The 17,105-nt window shown below is 39.1% G+C and overlaps 2 protein-coding genes across 4 annotated transcripts; one reads left to right on the top strand and one right to left on the bottom strand.

Moving 5' to 3' along the window:
• The first annotated feature begins 2,036 nt into the window (after positions 1 to 2,036).
• LOC143018176 (uncharacterized) lies at positions 2,037 to 11,454 on the top strand. 3 transcript variants are annotated; one of them, XM_076173353.1, is made up of 6 exons: positions 3,233 to 3,786; positions 3,891 to 3,977; positions 4,170 to 4,257; positions 4,674 to 4,777; positions 7,179 to 7,214; positions 9,813 to 10,339. In XM_076173353.1, the coding sequence occupies exons 1-4, from the start codon at positions 3,576 to 3,578 to the stop codon at positions 4,696 to 4,698; spliced, it is 411 nt and encodes a 136-aa protein (XP_076029468.1). In that variant the 5' UTR covers positions 3,233 to 3,575; the 3' UTR covers positions 4,699 to 4,777; positions 7,179 to 7,214; positions 9,813 to 10,339. The 3 variants fall into 3 exon arrangements, 2 of the variants coding, with proteins under 2 accessions (XP_076029468.1, XP_076029467.1); XR_012965736.1 differs by lacking the exons at positions 4,674 to 4,777; positions 7,179 to 7,214; positions 9,813 to 10,339 and adding exons at positions 2,037 to 2,163; positions 2,988 to 3,032 and having other exon boundaries at positions 3,697 to 3,786; positions 3,891 to 4,246; XM_076173352.1 differs by lacking the exons at positions 3,233 to 3,786; positions 3,891 to 3,977; positions 4,170 to 4,257 and having other exon boundaries at positions 4,709 to 4,777; positions 9,813 to 11,454.
• A 1,895-nt stretch (positions 11,455 to 13,349) lies between these two features.
• On the bottom strand, positions 13,350 to 15,876 carry LOC143018378 (uncharacterized). Its single transcript, XM_076173737.1, has 3 exons — positions 14,321 to 15,876; positions 13,769 to 14,080; positions 13,350 to 13,695 (listed from the first exon to the last, which is right to left on the bottom strand). Exons 1-3 carry the CDS (start codon positions 15,874 to 15,876, stop codon positions 13,350 to 13,352), a joined length of 2,214 nt encoding a protein of 737 aa, XP_076029852.1.
• Positions 15,877 to 17,105: the final 1,229 nt, after the last annotated feature.

The following is a 17,105-nucleotide window of genomic DNA, read 5'->3' as shown; positions in this document are numbered from 1 at the left end:
TCACCTCTCGCACCACCCCATCCATGTATAAGTTGAACAGCCAGGGCGACATAACGCATCCTTGACGAAGTCCCACCTTTACCTCAAACCACTCACTCTCTCCATTTCTAATCCTGACACAAACTCTACTACTCTCATAAAAACTCTTGACAGCTCCTAGAAGCTTTCCTCCTATCCCATAAATCTGCATAACCTCCCACAGTGCCTTTCTGTCTACCCTATCATAAGCCTTTTCCAGATCCATAAAAGCCCAAAAAACATCCTTCCCCTTTCCTATAGCTTTCTCACATATCTGTCTTACCACAAAGATCTGATCTACACAACCTCTACCTGTCCTAAATCCACACTGTTCCTCACCAATTACTCCTTCTGTTCCTCTCCTAATCCTCTCAATTAAGATCCTCCCATAAGCCTTCCCTACTACACTTAACAGGCTAATCCCTCTGAAACTACTACATTCACACTTGTCCCCTTTTCCCTTGTAAAGAGGAACTATACAGGCACTTCTCCAGTCCTCCGGTACTCTACCCTCTCTCCAGCAAACATTAAATAACCTCACCAACCAGTCCACCATCACTGAACCTCCCTTTTTCAGACATTCTGCATGGCATCCATCCAGACCAGGTGCCTTACCTGCTTTCATCATCTTTACAACTGCCTTCACCTCATCCTTCCTTATTTCTCCTCCATTCTCCTCACTCATCACTCTCATTTTCTTCGCATTTCCCACTGCAGCTATCTTTCCTTCCCTATCCTCCTTCACATTTAGCAACTCCCTAAAATATTCTGCCCATCTTCCCCTTACTGCCATCTCTTCCATTATCATCTCTCCATCTGTACCTTTTACCTTTTCTTCTCTACTTGATTCGCCTCCTCCTCTCTTTATTTCTTTCCAAAACATCTTTTTATTACTTTCAAAATTTTCTGTCATACTCCTACCCCATTTCACATCTGCTCTCCTCTTTGCCTCCTTTACCTTTTGCTTTACTTCTCTTTTCTTTTCTTTGTACATCTCATATGACTCCCCCGTCCTCTTTTGTAACCAATCTGTGAATGCTCGCTTCTTCTCTTCTACAACCTTCTTTGTTTCCTCATCCCACCATTCACTACCCTTTCTTCTATTTCCCCCTGTCCTTCTTGTTCCACACACCATCCTTGCACACTTTAAGACTCCCTCCTTGAACCATCCCCATTCCTCCTCCACACCCATCTCTGCTCCATCCTTTACTCCCTCCCACTCCTCCTTCAGCTTCTTTTCGTACTCCTTCTCCTTTTCCTTTTCATTCAAGGAGTTCACTCTAACAACCTCCCTACCTTTTGTCCCTTTCCTCTTTCTCCACCTATCCTCCACTCTCAGCTTACCTTCCACCAAAAAATGATCTGATATTCCCCCACCCTCTCCCCTTAGCACATGTACATCCTTAACTCTTCCTATCATAATCCTATTTACCACTACATAATCCATTAGCGCTCTATCTACCACCCTTCCCTCCACCACCCTCTCTCATGTGTACTTATGCTTAACTTTCAGTGTGTAGTCAATGTAAGCATGGCAGCTCTAGTGAACAAGTCACATGCATGCATTATTTGCATGAAAAGAAAAGAAACTGACCCAGATTTGATATTTCATAGGTTCCCTAAGGATCAGGAACAGTAAGAATATTAATTAAATCTTCGTTTATTAATTTAATTAGTGTAAATATGGTAAACTAAATTAAGTTCGCATTCAGGCCTTGTTTCAGGCTTTGTTACCCATGGCACATGTTACCTAGAAATGATTCTAGAAGCTTTAACTTGTATTTTGAATGAAAATGAAAATTTACAGTTGTTGCCACGGCTTCTATTATTTAGAAACGAGCATTTCATGTATTTAGCAAAGAGCATTTCAAAATGCGATCCTGTGGTAAAGAACTACCTCATGATTTAATGATCTTACCAGGGTAAATGGCAACTCTCCCCAACATTTAATAGGTTCATTTTGTATATTAAAACAATGCTTCAAATGGAAAATAGCAATCAACGTTATCCAGATCAATGGAAAGACACCAGAACAACTAAACAGAAGCTACCGGGTATGCAGTAGGCATTTCTCAAGAAAGAATTATTTGGATGCAAAATCCAACAGGCTCTGTCACAACAGATGTCCAGATCAAAATCTAGAGGGTATGTCCAAAGGGTATGTCTTATCATAATTTTTATAAGTTGTTGAAAGGCACTGGGATGGCTGCATTGAGGAAGAAAAATATTAGTACACTAATAAAAAGAGGACTAAAATTTACATTCTTACAGAAACTACAGATTGAAAAACAAATTCAGATGATATATCAAGTATTTTGGCCTTCGCTCTTGCCTTGAGTATGAGGTGGATACAGTATGTTTTGGGGGTATTAGGGAGCTTGCTTGCCTTCCGTCAATCACATCCTCGGGCTACACCTAGCTCTGGCCTTTCTGTGTCTCCCTAAAACTCCAGGTTTCCAGATAAAATACTTTAATATTGGGATTTCATCTCAGATGACTGGAGTGTGGTCTTTTCAGTAACATTTACTTTTTTTATAAATAATGTTTACATATATCAATAATTTTGAAAGTGAAAACAGCATTACATTAAGCAATTGGAAACACTGGATAGTGTAACACTGAACTCTTTTGATCAATATATTCTATTACATATGATTAAGAGTGCATGTACCCATATATATATATATATAAATATATATATGTGTGTGTTTTTATTAATTGACACATATATGATTATTTATTCATATATTACTATAGTAATTATTGTATTGTCTTTGAATTTCCTAAGGTGTCATAATTTTCACATTATATACTTAATTGTTTAAGTTAAATGAGAGTTTAATATATAGAGGCTCATTAAATTGTTGCTTATGTTGTAATTATAATATAAAGGTTTAGCCCAGAAGAAATGAAATAAAAATTGGGCTAGTTATTAATTTAATAGTTGCTCATTATAAAACATATTTCAGGCTCCAACTGCAGTACACCAGCAATTCCAGACTGTTCTCATATAGGTGAGTGCTGCAGTAATGAATGGCATTGAAATGCCAGCTGTCAATCAATAGCTGATAAGATCATTTGGTAAAGAGTGGAAAATATTAAGCAAAGTGTAACATTTGTAAAACAAAATCAAAAACAAACAAAAGAAAACTATATACAGTTTATTATTCATATATGTTTTGATTAACATAATCAGTTTCAGGAGTCAAAAATATAGACCTCCAAGAGGAGTCTGATGCATCAAAATTTCTACTTGTGTACCCAGATCTAACTGTGCATGATTTACTTTTTTGCAAGTTTTCATTTCTGTTACTAATATATGTGGTTATTTTATAATACATACATACATACATATACCAAGGCTTTTTCCCCCTTCCAAGGGAGGTAGCCACAAAGGGAAAGGCATAAAAACACTCCCACCCATTTCATCCCTAAATACACTCCACACCCCTCCCACCCTTCCTCTCATCTGAGCACCTCCTGGATGACGGGTCATCCCTGAACCCTGCCCACCGCCCTGGGTCAGAAGCAGTGTCGCAAGACACAGTTATTTTATAATGTCATGGTATAATTTAATTTATAGTTTTCATAAACCCCTGTTGCTCCCATATATTCAAGAATACACTTTCCTTATATTCTGTGATCATCTTATTTGTATCTCCTCTTATGCTTTTATAGGTACTACGGCTCAGTTTAGAGACAAAGAGAGTGAGGATGTAAGAGCCATCATATCTTCTGTGCCACATGAAACAATACAGTCATTTCATGGTATGTAATACCTTGTGTGTGCATGTTATGTTGATATTAGTGATTTCCTATTGACCTACCAAAACATAATGAGATACTAGAAAAAGTGATTAATATTTTTACAGATGAACACAATCCTCAGCATCCAGCCTCAGGAGCAGATTCCAATGGACAACATGTGCCACCCTTTGAGCTTCATGAAAATCTAAATGGTATATATGGGATTGACACAATATATTTTAAAGATGTACTGTATGGATGTTTTCTGTGCATCATAATATGGAGATTTTATTAATCATTAGATTTATTTTTATTTTTACTGACTTTTGTAAAGTATTGCTGAATTTGCACTGACCCACCAATACATAATGAGATACCAGAAAAAGTAATCAATATTTTTACAGATGAATTAAATCTTGAGCATCCAGCTTCAGAAATAAATTCAAATGAACAAGATGTGCCACCCTTTGAGCCTCTAAGAAATTCTAAATGGTATGTATGGTTATTAACACAGTACAATTTAAAAATGTATAGATGTTGTCTGTGCATCATAATACGAAGATTATATTAATAGATATAAGTATATATATTTTTTACCGAGTTTTTTTTATATCAATTAATTAACTGACAGTCTAACTGATTTACAATAACAAGAACAAACCAATAAGTACTGTGTAAATTATTTAAGATATATTAATTGCAATCATATTAATGAATAAATTATGGTACTTATAATTTTTTTCAATCTCTATATTTACATTGTATAAAGTAAGGAAATTGTATGGATTGGTTTTTACTTGTATTGCTTCTACAAGCAAGCATTTACAATTTGTAACGTCTAACTTATGCTTAGCATTACATAAAATCTTGTTTTATATTGATGTTTACTGGAATCATTTACTTTCCAGGGTCTTCATGCAGCTTCCCTGCTAAAAAGAAAAAACAATCTGCAGTTATCCATAGACAGAGAATGCAAATATGTAGATTTTTAAAGAAAATTGAGAAAATAAAGGTAAGCAAAGAAAATCACAAACGGTACACCCCACCCTCTGCAATTATAAAAAACGTTTCAAATTACCTCAAAGGACCAGCACTAGACTTTTTTCAAACCCAATTGAAGTTATCCGGAGTTTCAAAATTTGGCAGGAGATATTCACTAACACAACGATGCCTAGCACTAGGACTACTTCAAAAGTGCTAGAGCTTAAAAATTTTTGGCCAGTATCTTTACATTGCCTTCAGTTCGGATGCTTAGGTATTGGGTGTCCCAAATCAATTTCAACGTAGGCTGGAATGAGGCTGTTTTAAAACTACTAAATCAAAAAGCAGCAACCATGGAAGACAAAGACAAAGTCTGTGGCATAGTGTTTTATGCAATATCAATCAAAAGCAGTCTTCATTTTAACATGAAAAAAGACTTGATTGAAGGATATGAAGATCTTGGCCAGTATGGCAGAAAAGAAGAACTTGCTCAGTATGCCATGGTTTTTATGGCAAAAGGTCTTTGTTCTAAATGGAAGCAGGTCTTAGGGTATTTTTTGTTTTCAAAATCAATAAAAGCAGATATTTTATATAAAATGGTGCATGATTGTGTGGCAAATTTAAAGGAAGTGGGATTGTTACCCAAATTCATTGTTTGCGATCAAGATCCAAACAATAGGAGCTTGTGTCGTAAACTTACCATATCACCCCAGTCACCTTTCTTTTTTCATAATGGTGAAAAGGTTTATTTTTTTTATGACACTCCCCATCTTATGAAAAGTGTACGTAACAATTTAAAAGTACATGACCTACAAGTAGGGGACAAACTTGTCTCCTGGAAATATATTGAACAGTTTTATTTGAAAGATTCAAAAATGTTATTAAAATTAGCTCCAAAATTAACAGACTCTCATATTTTTAATTCTGGATTTGATAAGATGAGAGTCAATTTAGCATCACAGGTCTTCAGTCGTACTGTAGCAGCTGGAATAAATACTCATGCAGTTTTAGGTGCTTTACCACCAGAAGCTGTAAATACAGCAGTTTTTATAAATAATCTAGATGAGTTATTTGATGTGTTTAACAGCAATAGTTTATTTCATTATAAATATAGAAAGTGTGCTATAGCTGACAACAATGATAACATTGAATATTTAAAACAAATGTCAGAATGGTTGAAATCTTTTAAGTTTAAGGGCTCAACAAGGACTATTCCTTGTATAGAAGGGTGGATTTTGAATATCTCAAGTTTGATAAATTTGTGGGAGGATGTTAAAGAGAGGAATTTTAAATTTTTGATAACAAACAGAATCAACCAAGATTGCCTTGAATTTTTTTTTTGTGTACTTAGAAATTCTGGGGGTAATAGTGACACCCCAACTGCCCCTAAACTTAATAACTTGATCAAAAATGTTGTGTAACCATCTGATGAAGCACACCCTAAAAGGCAATTGTTTAGATGACGAAACCCCAATGCTACAGTACCTGAAGATCTGTGATGCGGAAAAGAAATTATCCAACAGTGATTTTGAGAATAAATATATAACTGATGTATATTCCCCTGCTAGGGATAATTCTACAATTCAAGATTCACTCCAGAATATTCTAGTAGATTCAAATATTGATAACTTTAATCCACAAAACACCATAAGTGAGAGTGAATCACCTATTATTGACCTACAAAAAGAAGACAGAGCATCATCAGAACTTAAGAAGTTTTTCTCTAATTTTAATCCATTTGAAGAGGAGTCAATAGAGTTATCTGATGTAGGTGATGCTCATCCGATCACTCCAGAAATAATCAATTTTATAAATAACTTCAATCCTATGGAAAGTGATGATGCTACTATAAATGAAAACAAGGATAGCATCATAAATATGAATGCTGTAACATATATTGCTGGCTATGTTTGCTATAAACTGTTAAAATTTCATAAATGTGGCTCTTGTGAACATTCATTATCAAATGGAGATAAGAATGATGTTAGTATTGATAAAAATAATATTTTCTTAAGAAATAAGGATTTGGAAAAGCAAAAATTGTTAGTTTATCCTAGCAGCAGTCTTACATCATTAATAGAAAATTATGAGTTTTTATTCAATGATAATATTAAAGATTTATTGGTAGAAAATAATATTTTTCAGAATTTGACGCAGATTCTCAAAAGTTTTCCTGTACATAATCTTAATGTTTGTGAAGGTGTTATGGACAATATTATAAGTATATATGCTAAAATGCGTTTATATTATTATATAAAATTCTTAAACCAGAAAGTAAAGAAAAGAAAATGTAGTATTTCTACATATTCATGTCCAAAAAAAAAACAGGAAATTAGCCAAAATTTCACATACTTGAAAATTATATATTGATCACTGTTAATGGTGATGGCTCCATATATGTATGGATTTAAGAAATAATTTTATGATTTCAGAAATACAACATTATGAGTGTAGGGACATCTATTACGGTATGTATAATGTGCAGTGTTACATGCACATACTATGCATGAATGTTAAGCATGCTTTTATTTGTCAGGCATGATTACTTTTGGTTTTGATTTGTTTATCAAATGTGTAAATTTTTTATGTATTATTTGTTTCTTTATTTGCATGTATTTGTGCACGTTTTTGTGTTGTTTTGTTATTAAAAGGAATGCATATTTTTTTATGTTGATTTTGAATCTATTTTACTAATGCTTTTTGTGCGTTTACTTTTTGTTTTGTCTTGTTTTTTCAAATGTAAATGTGATTTCTTTATTTAAAATGTATTGCTTTCTTCTATCACATTGCATGTTTTGTATAAACGAGTTGCTTTGTTCTGTTTATTATTGTTGTAATTCACTGCATGTTTCAGTAGAAGCACAATATTTAAATGCTTACAACTGTTTGAATATATCGAATAAGCATGTTTCTTTTTTCTTTCAAAAGTAATGCAATAAACTAATGTTGATGCTCTCTTAACCACCTATGCTCTGTATTGCATCTCATTATATCTGAGCTTTACTTTTTGTATTGTCATTTTGCACTTTTTTGTAATTTTTATTTGCCTAAGATTGTTGCATTTGTTTACATGTTTAGAAAACATATTTGTTTAAAGCCTATCAATGTTTATATATTAAGAATAAATTCAACTAATGAATTATGTGTTTATGAAGTCACTTTTTCATTCGGATATATTACTTGGTGCATTCTAGTAGCCACCTCAGCCAAAGTCATACTAACCTAAACAAAAACCATGTAAAAAGGGAAGCAAAAATCGAATGAACCTTGGGAGGTAGGAGACATTCACTTCCTCAAGCTGAAAGAACCTACCCCAGCCTATGTGATAAATGCATATGGTAAAAATGAGAAATAGAGGACACTCACTAGCAAATAAAAAAGATAAAATAAAATAACACAATAAAAGGGTAAGAAATACATAAGAAGGAAATACAAGAGCAGGCATATGATAAACTATGAGAAGTGGAAGACACTTGCTAATTCTGAAAGAACCAGAACATTATATATATAAAGATAGATATAAATATATAGGTATATCCCACTAATGAATTTTTAAATATTGGCAATAAAAATATACAAGAATGCACTTCTGCATTTTATTGGTCCTTATTATACAACAGCAGTTAATGTGAATGTAGCTGCCATACAGAAATGCATCTGTGTCATACGTGCAATCCATTTCAAATATATTAGGCACCAATTGCAAATGCATATTTGAAAATTGAAAAGAATGTAGCATGGATACCAAAGTAATATACATATATTTGCTTTGATACATTTTCAACATATATGTGTTGGAATTAGTATATGTACTACATTTAGGATAATGATAATATCTAAAATATTTTTTACAAATGTTCCTTAAAACGGGTAATGGACGTATGAAAATTTGAAAATTCCGCCTTAGAGCTTTACCGTTCGCTTCATGGCGCTATTATGGAAGTGTTTGGCAACTTTTTAGCACACGCACTTTTTATATGTATTTGGTCCGAGTCTTCCTATCTTTCCTTCAGTCTTTGATATACACAATTTGAGATTGTGTATATTTTTAATCTCTAATCATGCATTTGCACCATTCTGTGTGTGATTTAAAAGTAACTTAATATGTATATATATATACCAAGGCTTTTTCCCCCTTATAAGGGGGGTAGCCAAAAAGAAAAAGGCATAAAATTATTCCCACCCATTCCATCCCTGAATACACTCCACACCCCTCCACCCTCCCTCTTATCTTAGCACCTCCCAGATGACGGGTCATCCCTGCACCTTGTCCACTGCCCTGGGTCAGGAGCAGTGTCGCAAGACACAGCACATCCACAGCAAGACCGCTTCATTAAATTGGCGACCCCCCTCTCTGCCCCCCCCCCCCCATGCATAAAAGGAGAGGACGGGGAGAAATCCCTTCGGGCTGCGTCAAATTTTGCTCACACATACTACCTCACCCCCCATCCCCCCACCCATTCCACCTCATGCATCACAACATCATCCATATACAACCATTCTCCATTCACCCCTGTCTTCTATCCTCTCCCGTCCTTCCTCAACAGACATTCCCCTCTTCCCCAAAGTCCCCTTCACCCCATCCATCCACCTCATCCTAGGATGTCCCCTCATGTTCACTCCCTCCACATCTGCCTACCACACCTCTTTTACTAGTCTTTCTTCACTCATTCTTTCCATGTGTCCAAACCATCCTAATACTCTTTCATCAACCCTTTCTATCTCCCAACTCCCTTTCCACCCCCGTTCTCCTCCTCACTTCCCACTCTATCCAGCCTAGTAACCCCCATCATACGTCTCAGACACCTCATCTCAAACACATTCAAACTCCTTCTCTCTTCCTCTCTTATGTTCCATGTTTCTGCCCCATACAGTGCTGTTGGCACAATCACTCCTTCATACAGTCTCCTCTTAGCATCCATTCCCAAATGTCTATTCCTCATTACACTCTTCAATCCACCAAGGCATTTACTTGCTTCTCTCAATCTACATTCTACCTCCACCTTCACTCCACCTTTTCCTGCCACATTTGCACCCAAGTATCTAAAACTATCCACTTCCTCCAGTCTCTCCCAGTCTACTGGATGGGCCTGCGACGAGACGTGCAGGAGTGGTGCAAGACTTGCCGTGTGTGCAGTTATATCACACCGGGGTGCCGATGGAACGCCTGGCTGTGGATATAGCCGGCCCTTTTCCGTGCACAGAGAGGGGAAACAAGTACCTGTGCGTGGTAATGGACTACTTCACGAAGTGGCCAGAAGTCTGTGCTCTGCCTAACCACAAGGCAGAGACTGTGGCTCAGTTCCTCGTGGAGGAGGTGTTCGTGCGCTATGGAGTCCTAGGGGAACTGCACTCAGACCAAAGACGAGAGTTTGAGTCGCGGGTCTTTAAGGAATACTGCAGTCTGCTTGGCATCAATAAGACTCGTACTTCTCCCCAGAGTCTTGACCTGCTTCCAAATTCGCTTTCTCTACTATGTGGCCTACTTCCTAACCTATGGGGGAGTGATTTAACGCGATGATTGTCCAGCAGCTGGCCAAGTAGTGTCAGGAGGACCAGCGTGATTGGGACTTGTGGGTTCCGTATGTTCTCATGGCCTATCGTTCAGCTAAGCATGAGGCCACGGGATTCACGCCAGCCAAGTTAATGTTTGGCAGGGAAATTCGTCTGCCAGTCGACCTCTCTACCGGTCGACCACCGGGAGCAGAACTCCCACATACCTATAGTGATTACGTGATGATGATGCAGCGGCGCCTGGAGGAGGTTTCCCGCTGGGCGAGGCAGCATCTGCGAGTGTCAGGTCAGGCTATGTGGAGGCAGTACCAAGGTCGCGCCAGAAATGCAGAACATCAGCCCGGCGACATGGTCTGGCTGCATAATCCACAGAGAAAGCCTGGCAAGTCACCGAAACTCCAATCTGACTGGGAAGGACCATATAAAGTGACGGAAGTAATATCCGCAGTGAATTACCGACTAGAAATGCCTGGCAGAAAACGGGCGAGTAAAGTAGCGCATGTCGATCGGTTATGGAAACACCCAGGCGAGGGAGAATTCATCTGGGGTGAACGTGATGTAGATTCGAGAGACAGTGACAGTGGTAGTAGTAGTTGTGATGATGGTGATCATAGTCCTAGTGTTGAACGTGAATATGATAGTGACACTGAGAGTGACGAAGGTGTAGCACATGAAGATGAAGTAGAGAGAGATCAGAGACCTGGTCGACCTCCCAGAAATAGGAAGCTACCAGCGTGGTTAACGGACTATGTGATTGACATTTGATGTTATTAATGTGTTATTTGTATATGTAATGTTTTCCTAATGAAGAAGTGATGTTTTATCTTTTTTATACAAAATGTTTTAAGTTCTTTTGTAAGTTTGTTTGTTGATGAAAGCTGACGGGTCGTCAAGCTTTGTAGAGGGGGATAATGTGGCGAAAGAGCATGAATGAATGTTGCATAGTGTGCCTGGATGGTTGGTATGGACGTGACGTGATTTGTAACGTGTGAGTGATGCGTGATTCGGAGAGAAAGCAAGGGGTATGTAGCGAGGGTATGAGTGGGGGGACGCCATGGGGGGCTCCCGGCGTCGCCCGCTGTACCTCGCATAGTAGCAGAGTAAGCCTAGAACCGGTGTTGAACACACGTGTATATCCTCATATTCATTAGTTAGAATAAAGTGAAGAAGGTGACACTCCTGCCTTTCCCTGACCCGGACAATTGTAGGCGTGAGCTCTTTTGCTCGTGACACTAATGATCACGCCCATGTGCAATGGAAAAAAAGGCGAGTGAAATAAGATAGAGAGAATCCGTAACAATAATAGTAATAATAAAGATAATAATAATAATAATAATAATAAAGATAAGGATAATAACTATAATGATAATAATAATAATAATAATAATATTGCAAGTATTAACAATAACAACACCAATAATAATAATAAACCGACATAATTCGTGAATGTCTGGGGGTCTATAGAAAATCTTAAACTTTACTAGGGGTCGAAGAGCTGAAAAGTTTGGGAACCCCTGGTCTAGGGTGAACTTACTACGGTAAATATAGCAAAGAAAAATTAAAAGGTGTATAGAAATTAATAAAACACCAGGGCCTGACGGTTGGCATCCAAGAATCTTAAAGGAAATGAAAAATTATACTGTTGTTCCATTCGAAATTATTGTCAAGAAATCCATCATATCCGGAGATGTCCCAAGAGAATGGAAGCTAACTAACGTTACTTCCATATTCACAAAAGGTGACAAAAATAATCCAAATAACTACAGGCCTATAAGTTTGACTTTAATCGTAGGAAAAATGATGGAAACTATCATCAGAGATGCTATCGAACATCATTTAGAAAGTAACTATTTGATAATGATAGCCAGCATGGTTTCAGACGGAAACGTTCTTGCGTTATGACAAAAGAAACAATAAAGATTTAATATATCTAGACTTTGCAAAAGCTTTTCATACTGTCCCCAACGAAAGACTACTTACTGAATTAGCTTCACACGGAATAAGTGGTAGCCTATTAAGTTGGACTAGTAACTGGTTCAATGATCGAAACTTTAGATGTAAAAATGTTACGTGTGGAGTTCCTCAAGGTTCCGTTCTTGGGCCACGTCTAAGCAGTGTATTTCAGCCACGTCTAAGCTGTGTATTTCAGCCACATCTAAGCAGTGTATTTCAGCCTCTGAGAAAGCAAATAAGATTCTAGGATTGATTGCGCGATCTTTTGACTTCAAAAGTCCATCACTCATTAACAAGCTATATAAATCGTTAGTTCGTCCACATCTGGAATATGCTGTTTCCGTATGGACACCGAATCTTATTAAAGACATTGACATATTAGAAAAAGTACAACGGCGAGCTACAAAACTACTTTCAAATATGAAAAACATATGAATCTGCCCCCCCCCCCCCCCCCCCCCCCCCCGCAAAAAAAAAAAAAAAAAAAAAAAAAAAAAAAAAAAAAAAAAAAAAAAAAAAAAAAAAAAAAAAAAAAAAAAAAAAAAAAAAAAAAAAAAAAAAAAAAAAAAAACAGACTCAGAGGTGGCTTGATACAGGTCTTTAAGATTGTAAAGGAAATTGATAACATCAAGTGACAAAATTTTCACACTGAATGAGAATCAGACAAGAAACAACGGTATCAAACTGCCAGGGAATAGATTTAATTTGGAAGTGCGTAGAAACAAATTCACCAACCGTGTAGTTAATGAATGGAATAAACTTCCTGCAGAGGCAGTGCAATGTAGTTTAGTTCGAGATTTTATGAATCATTTAGATAAGCTCCTAAGCAATATGTTGTAATGACTCATTTATTTCATAGTTTATTGGTTTTGTTATTGTTAATTATTTGCTTCTCATTTATTATCAAAGTCAACCCGTTTGGGATATTGGCTGCATGTTATTGTGGCAAAGTAGCATGCAGTTGATACTTTAGGTTTTATATGGGGCGCCCCTACGGACCAGAGGCAAACATAATTTTGCCTGTGATAGAGGAAAACTGTTCATAGAGAAATGATGACACTTTTATACTACGACTATCCCTCCGTTATGCTGTCCCCCAACACCTTGTTACTATCCTGTACCATTTCTCTGAATATTCATTTCCTTTTTTCGCCGACCATGTGGTGGTGAGTCAGCCTGTCAAACAATTCTTTTAGCCTGTGTAGATGATCATCCCAATTATCAGAGAATACAATTATATCATCCGAGTATGCCCTGACACCTGGTAATCCCTCAACTAGCCAATTTACTAGGCGCTGGAAGGAGGCTCCGCTGTTCTTCATCCCAAAGGGGGTCACTTTATACTGAAAGTGCCCCTGTGGAGTGACGAATGCGGAGATCTCGGATGCCCTACTTGTAAGGGGGATCTGGTGATACCCCTTTGTCAAATCCAGCTCAGACAGGTATTTAGCAGCAGCAACCTCCTCAATGAGGTCATCAATCCTGGGGAGCGGGTAAGGATCCGCTTTAGTTACGGCGTTGACCTTTCTATAGTCTACGCACAGTCTCCACTCACCTCCGGGTTTTGGTACCAATACAGCATGCAGGCGAAGCCCAGGGACTAGTACCCGGTTCCACCAATCCTTGGTCCAGGAGTTGCCTCATTTCCTTCTCCATGATCCTCTTCTTCTGCGGCGACAATCTATATGGGGTTTGTCTCACAGGCTTGGCTCCATCTTCGAGGACGACGTCGTGGTGGATCGCTTGGGTAACGGTGGGGCACGAGGAGAATATCTGGGTATTCTCCTTCAGCAGTGCTCTGACCTCTTCCCGCATTTCTCCCTTCAGCGAGGACAAGGATTTCTCCACTGCCTCACTGGTGTCTGATCTGTCCAAATCATTAAAAAAAAAAAAAAAAAAAAAAAAAAATAGATTCTCGATATCTGAATCCAGGCTCCCGTCAGTTCGTCCTGTCTCAATTACACCAATTGCCTCCTCCTCTACTATTCCCCTGAATTCTTTTAGGAGGTTAATATGTGCTTGTTGCACCCCAGATCTCCTCATTGGGTTTCTCAAGACATAATTGTGGCCCTCCTTTCTTTCGAGTACTTTGAATGGTCCCTCATACTTTGGATGCAGTGACGATTTCTGAGGGGACAGCACAAGCACATATTCTCCCACCTTTAGTTCTCTCTTGATGGACTTCCTATCATAATAGCCTTTGTAATTTCCCTGAGCCCTTTCAAGATTCCTTTTAGCTATTTGCCTAATTTTCTTCAATTTCTCAAAGTTTGTACCTACTAACCTAGCATACTTGGTACTGTCTTCGGACGTTTTTGACAGTAGCTGGTCATATAGAGTAGCAAGGGGTTCCCTCGGTGTCCTACCAAACATTAAGTAAAAAGGGGAGAAACCTAGTCCCTCATGCGTGGTTATCCTGGAGGCATACAGTAATAGATCTATACCTTCATCCCAGTCCTTCTCGAATTCCAAAATAAATGCTCGAATCATACGCTTCAAGGTTCCGTGGGACCTTTCAAGACTCCCCTGGCTTTGGGGATGATATGCTGAAGCGACTACGTGCTTTATGTCGAAGCTCTCCAGAGCTCCTTTGAATATCCCACTTAGAAAATTTGTGCCTCTATCACTCTGCACCTCCCGAGGCATACCCATCTTACTAAAGTAAGACATTAGGGCCTTTGTAATTGTCCTGGCCTTAATGTTTGAAAGAGGAATCGCTTCAGCATACCGAGTAGCCTGACACATAATGGTGAGGAGGAATGACTTCCCCGATTTAGTTTTTGGGAGAGGGCCCACGCAATCCACAACAAGTTTGGAAAAAGGTTCCTCAATGATTAGGACTTGGCACATAGGTGCCCTCTTGGGTGTGTCATTTGGTTTCCCAGCCACTTGGCACACAACACATTGTTTAACCAGCTCCTTGATATCCTCTGACATCCGAGGCCAGAAGAAGTGCGCCGATATCGCTTGTTTAGTCTTTGAAATCCCGAGATGGGAGCACGTAAGTTCATGGGCTACCTTGATAATTCTCTTTCTCATCACCTGCGGCACGACCACTTGTAGAACAACGTCTCCTCCTACCTTATCGGGTGTCTTGTATCTTGTCTTGTATCTTCTTAGGATTATGCCGTCCTCTGTGACGAACTCTCTCTCGTTATATTTCCCCTTCTCCTGGTCCTCCTCTCCTACCGCTCGGTGTGTTCCTTCTAACCCAGGGTCCTCCTGTTGAAGTCGGATGAGTTCCTTCTTGTCCACGGCCATCCCGTGGATAACTTCATCTGCCAAGGTGTCTTCTCCCTGGTTTTCTGCTACACTTTCATCCGTTGTCAGCCTTACTCCCTTCTCATCTTCGCGTTGGGGTTCTTCCGGGGGTGCGTCTTCATAGACCGAGCCAAGCAGGGGGTCCAGGTTACTTCTTCTTCGCTCCTCTCCCTCTCGCGCTTTCTTGGCTTGGCTTCTGGTGATGAAGGCCACGGGGTCGGCCATATCAGCTCCGTCATTCTGTGTAGGCGTCAGTCTGGGTATGGGGTCATTTACTGTCTTAAGTCTGATCGGAACTGCTTCACCTACGTCATTTCCTATTGAGACATCTATTCCCTTTACTGGGATTTCTGCTAAGCCAACCTCAACATTTGCCGTCCGACCATCCAATTCCAGTAACATCCTAACTACGGGCGCTGACCTTGTCACTCCCCCTGCTAGTCCCATAGAGAACTGACCTGTGCTTTTTTTTTTTTTTCTCTAGACCCGTATCAATTCCGGCCTCACGATAGTACGGGATGCCTCTGTGTCCCGCAGAACTTTTACAGCAATTTTCCTCTCACTCCCTTCTGCCCCTATGCTAGCAGCATCCTTTACATAAAGCAGCCAATCAGGACTTATTTCCTTTTCGCTTGTCTCATCTACCTCGCTTCTACCCTCGGATTCATATACTACTTCCTTTTCAGTCTTGCCGCTATCCTGTCCTAGTTTCCAGTCTTGTGTCTCTACTTCGTCATCCCCTTTGGGGCAAGTTTCCATCCCGTGACCGAAGTTCCCGCAAGAATAGCACCTCCCAACCTTCTTCGGATGCATCTCCTCTCCCTCTACACACATGATCCCTTGTTTGGAATGCCTATATCCTGTGTCCTGCCTATATGCCTGCTCACTGAGCCTAGCACAGCAATCCTGCAACCTGTGCCCGTACCTCCCGCACTTGGGACACTTTTGTGGCTTTCTCCAACTATCCCCTACTTGTGGCCTTGTATACTTCTGATTTGGAATCGCAAATGCACCTCTCTTCTCGCCTCTTTGTGATTGAACGGTACTTCTTTTGTGACATTGGTTCTCATTCATTCTCAATGCAAAGTTCTCAGCGAGACTGGCCGCATCCATTAAGGTTTCACACTTCTGCGTAGTGACATGCAGTTTGGCTTCATTGCTTAGCAAATTAAGAAACTGTTCCCTGACTATTACTTCTAAAACCTCCTTAGCGCTTACCGCGTTTTCTGCCCGCATCCACTTCATAAGATCACCCCTTAACTTGCTAGCCATGTTGATGTATCCCTGACTAACATCCTTCTCCTCTTCCCTAAACTTCTTTCTGAAACATTCAGGGGTAACCTCATACACCTTCAGTATTTCATTCTTAATTTGATCATAGTTGTATACTCCCTCTCCATCAAACATAGTATACACATCTAAGGCTCTAGGGGTGAGGCTGGACCTTATCATAACTGACCAGATGTCCCTTTTCCATCCTAACTGTTTGGCGAGGCCTTCGAATGATGAGAAGAACAGGTCTGGGTCTTCCTCATTAAACTTGGGTATGAGATGGTTAGCTTTTATGATGCTATCCGTAATATTCCCTTCGCTACTTGCCCCTGCTCGTTGGCGAGTATGATGTTCTACTC

Source organism: Oratosquilla oratoria, chromosome 34 (assembly GCF_046742065.1).
Source record: "Oratosquilla oratoria isolate Oo_2021 chromosome 34, ASM4674206v1, whole genome shotgun sequence".
Lineage (NCBI taxonomy): Eukaryota > Metazoa > Arthropoda > Malacostraca > Stomatopoda > Squillidae > Oratosquilla > Oratosquilla oratoria.
The sequence above is the reverse complement of the archived record's forward strand: the minus strand, read 5'-3'. Positions and strand labels throughout refer to the sequence as shown.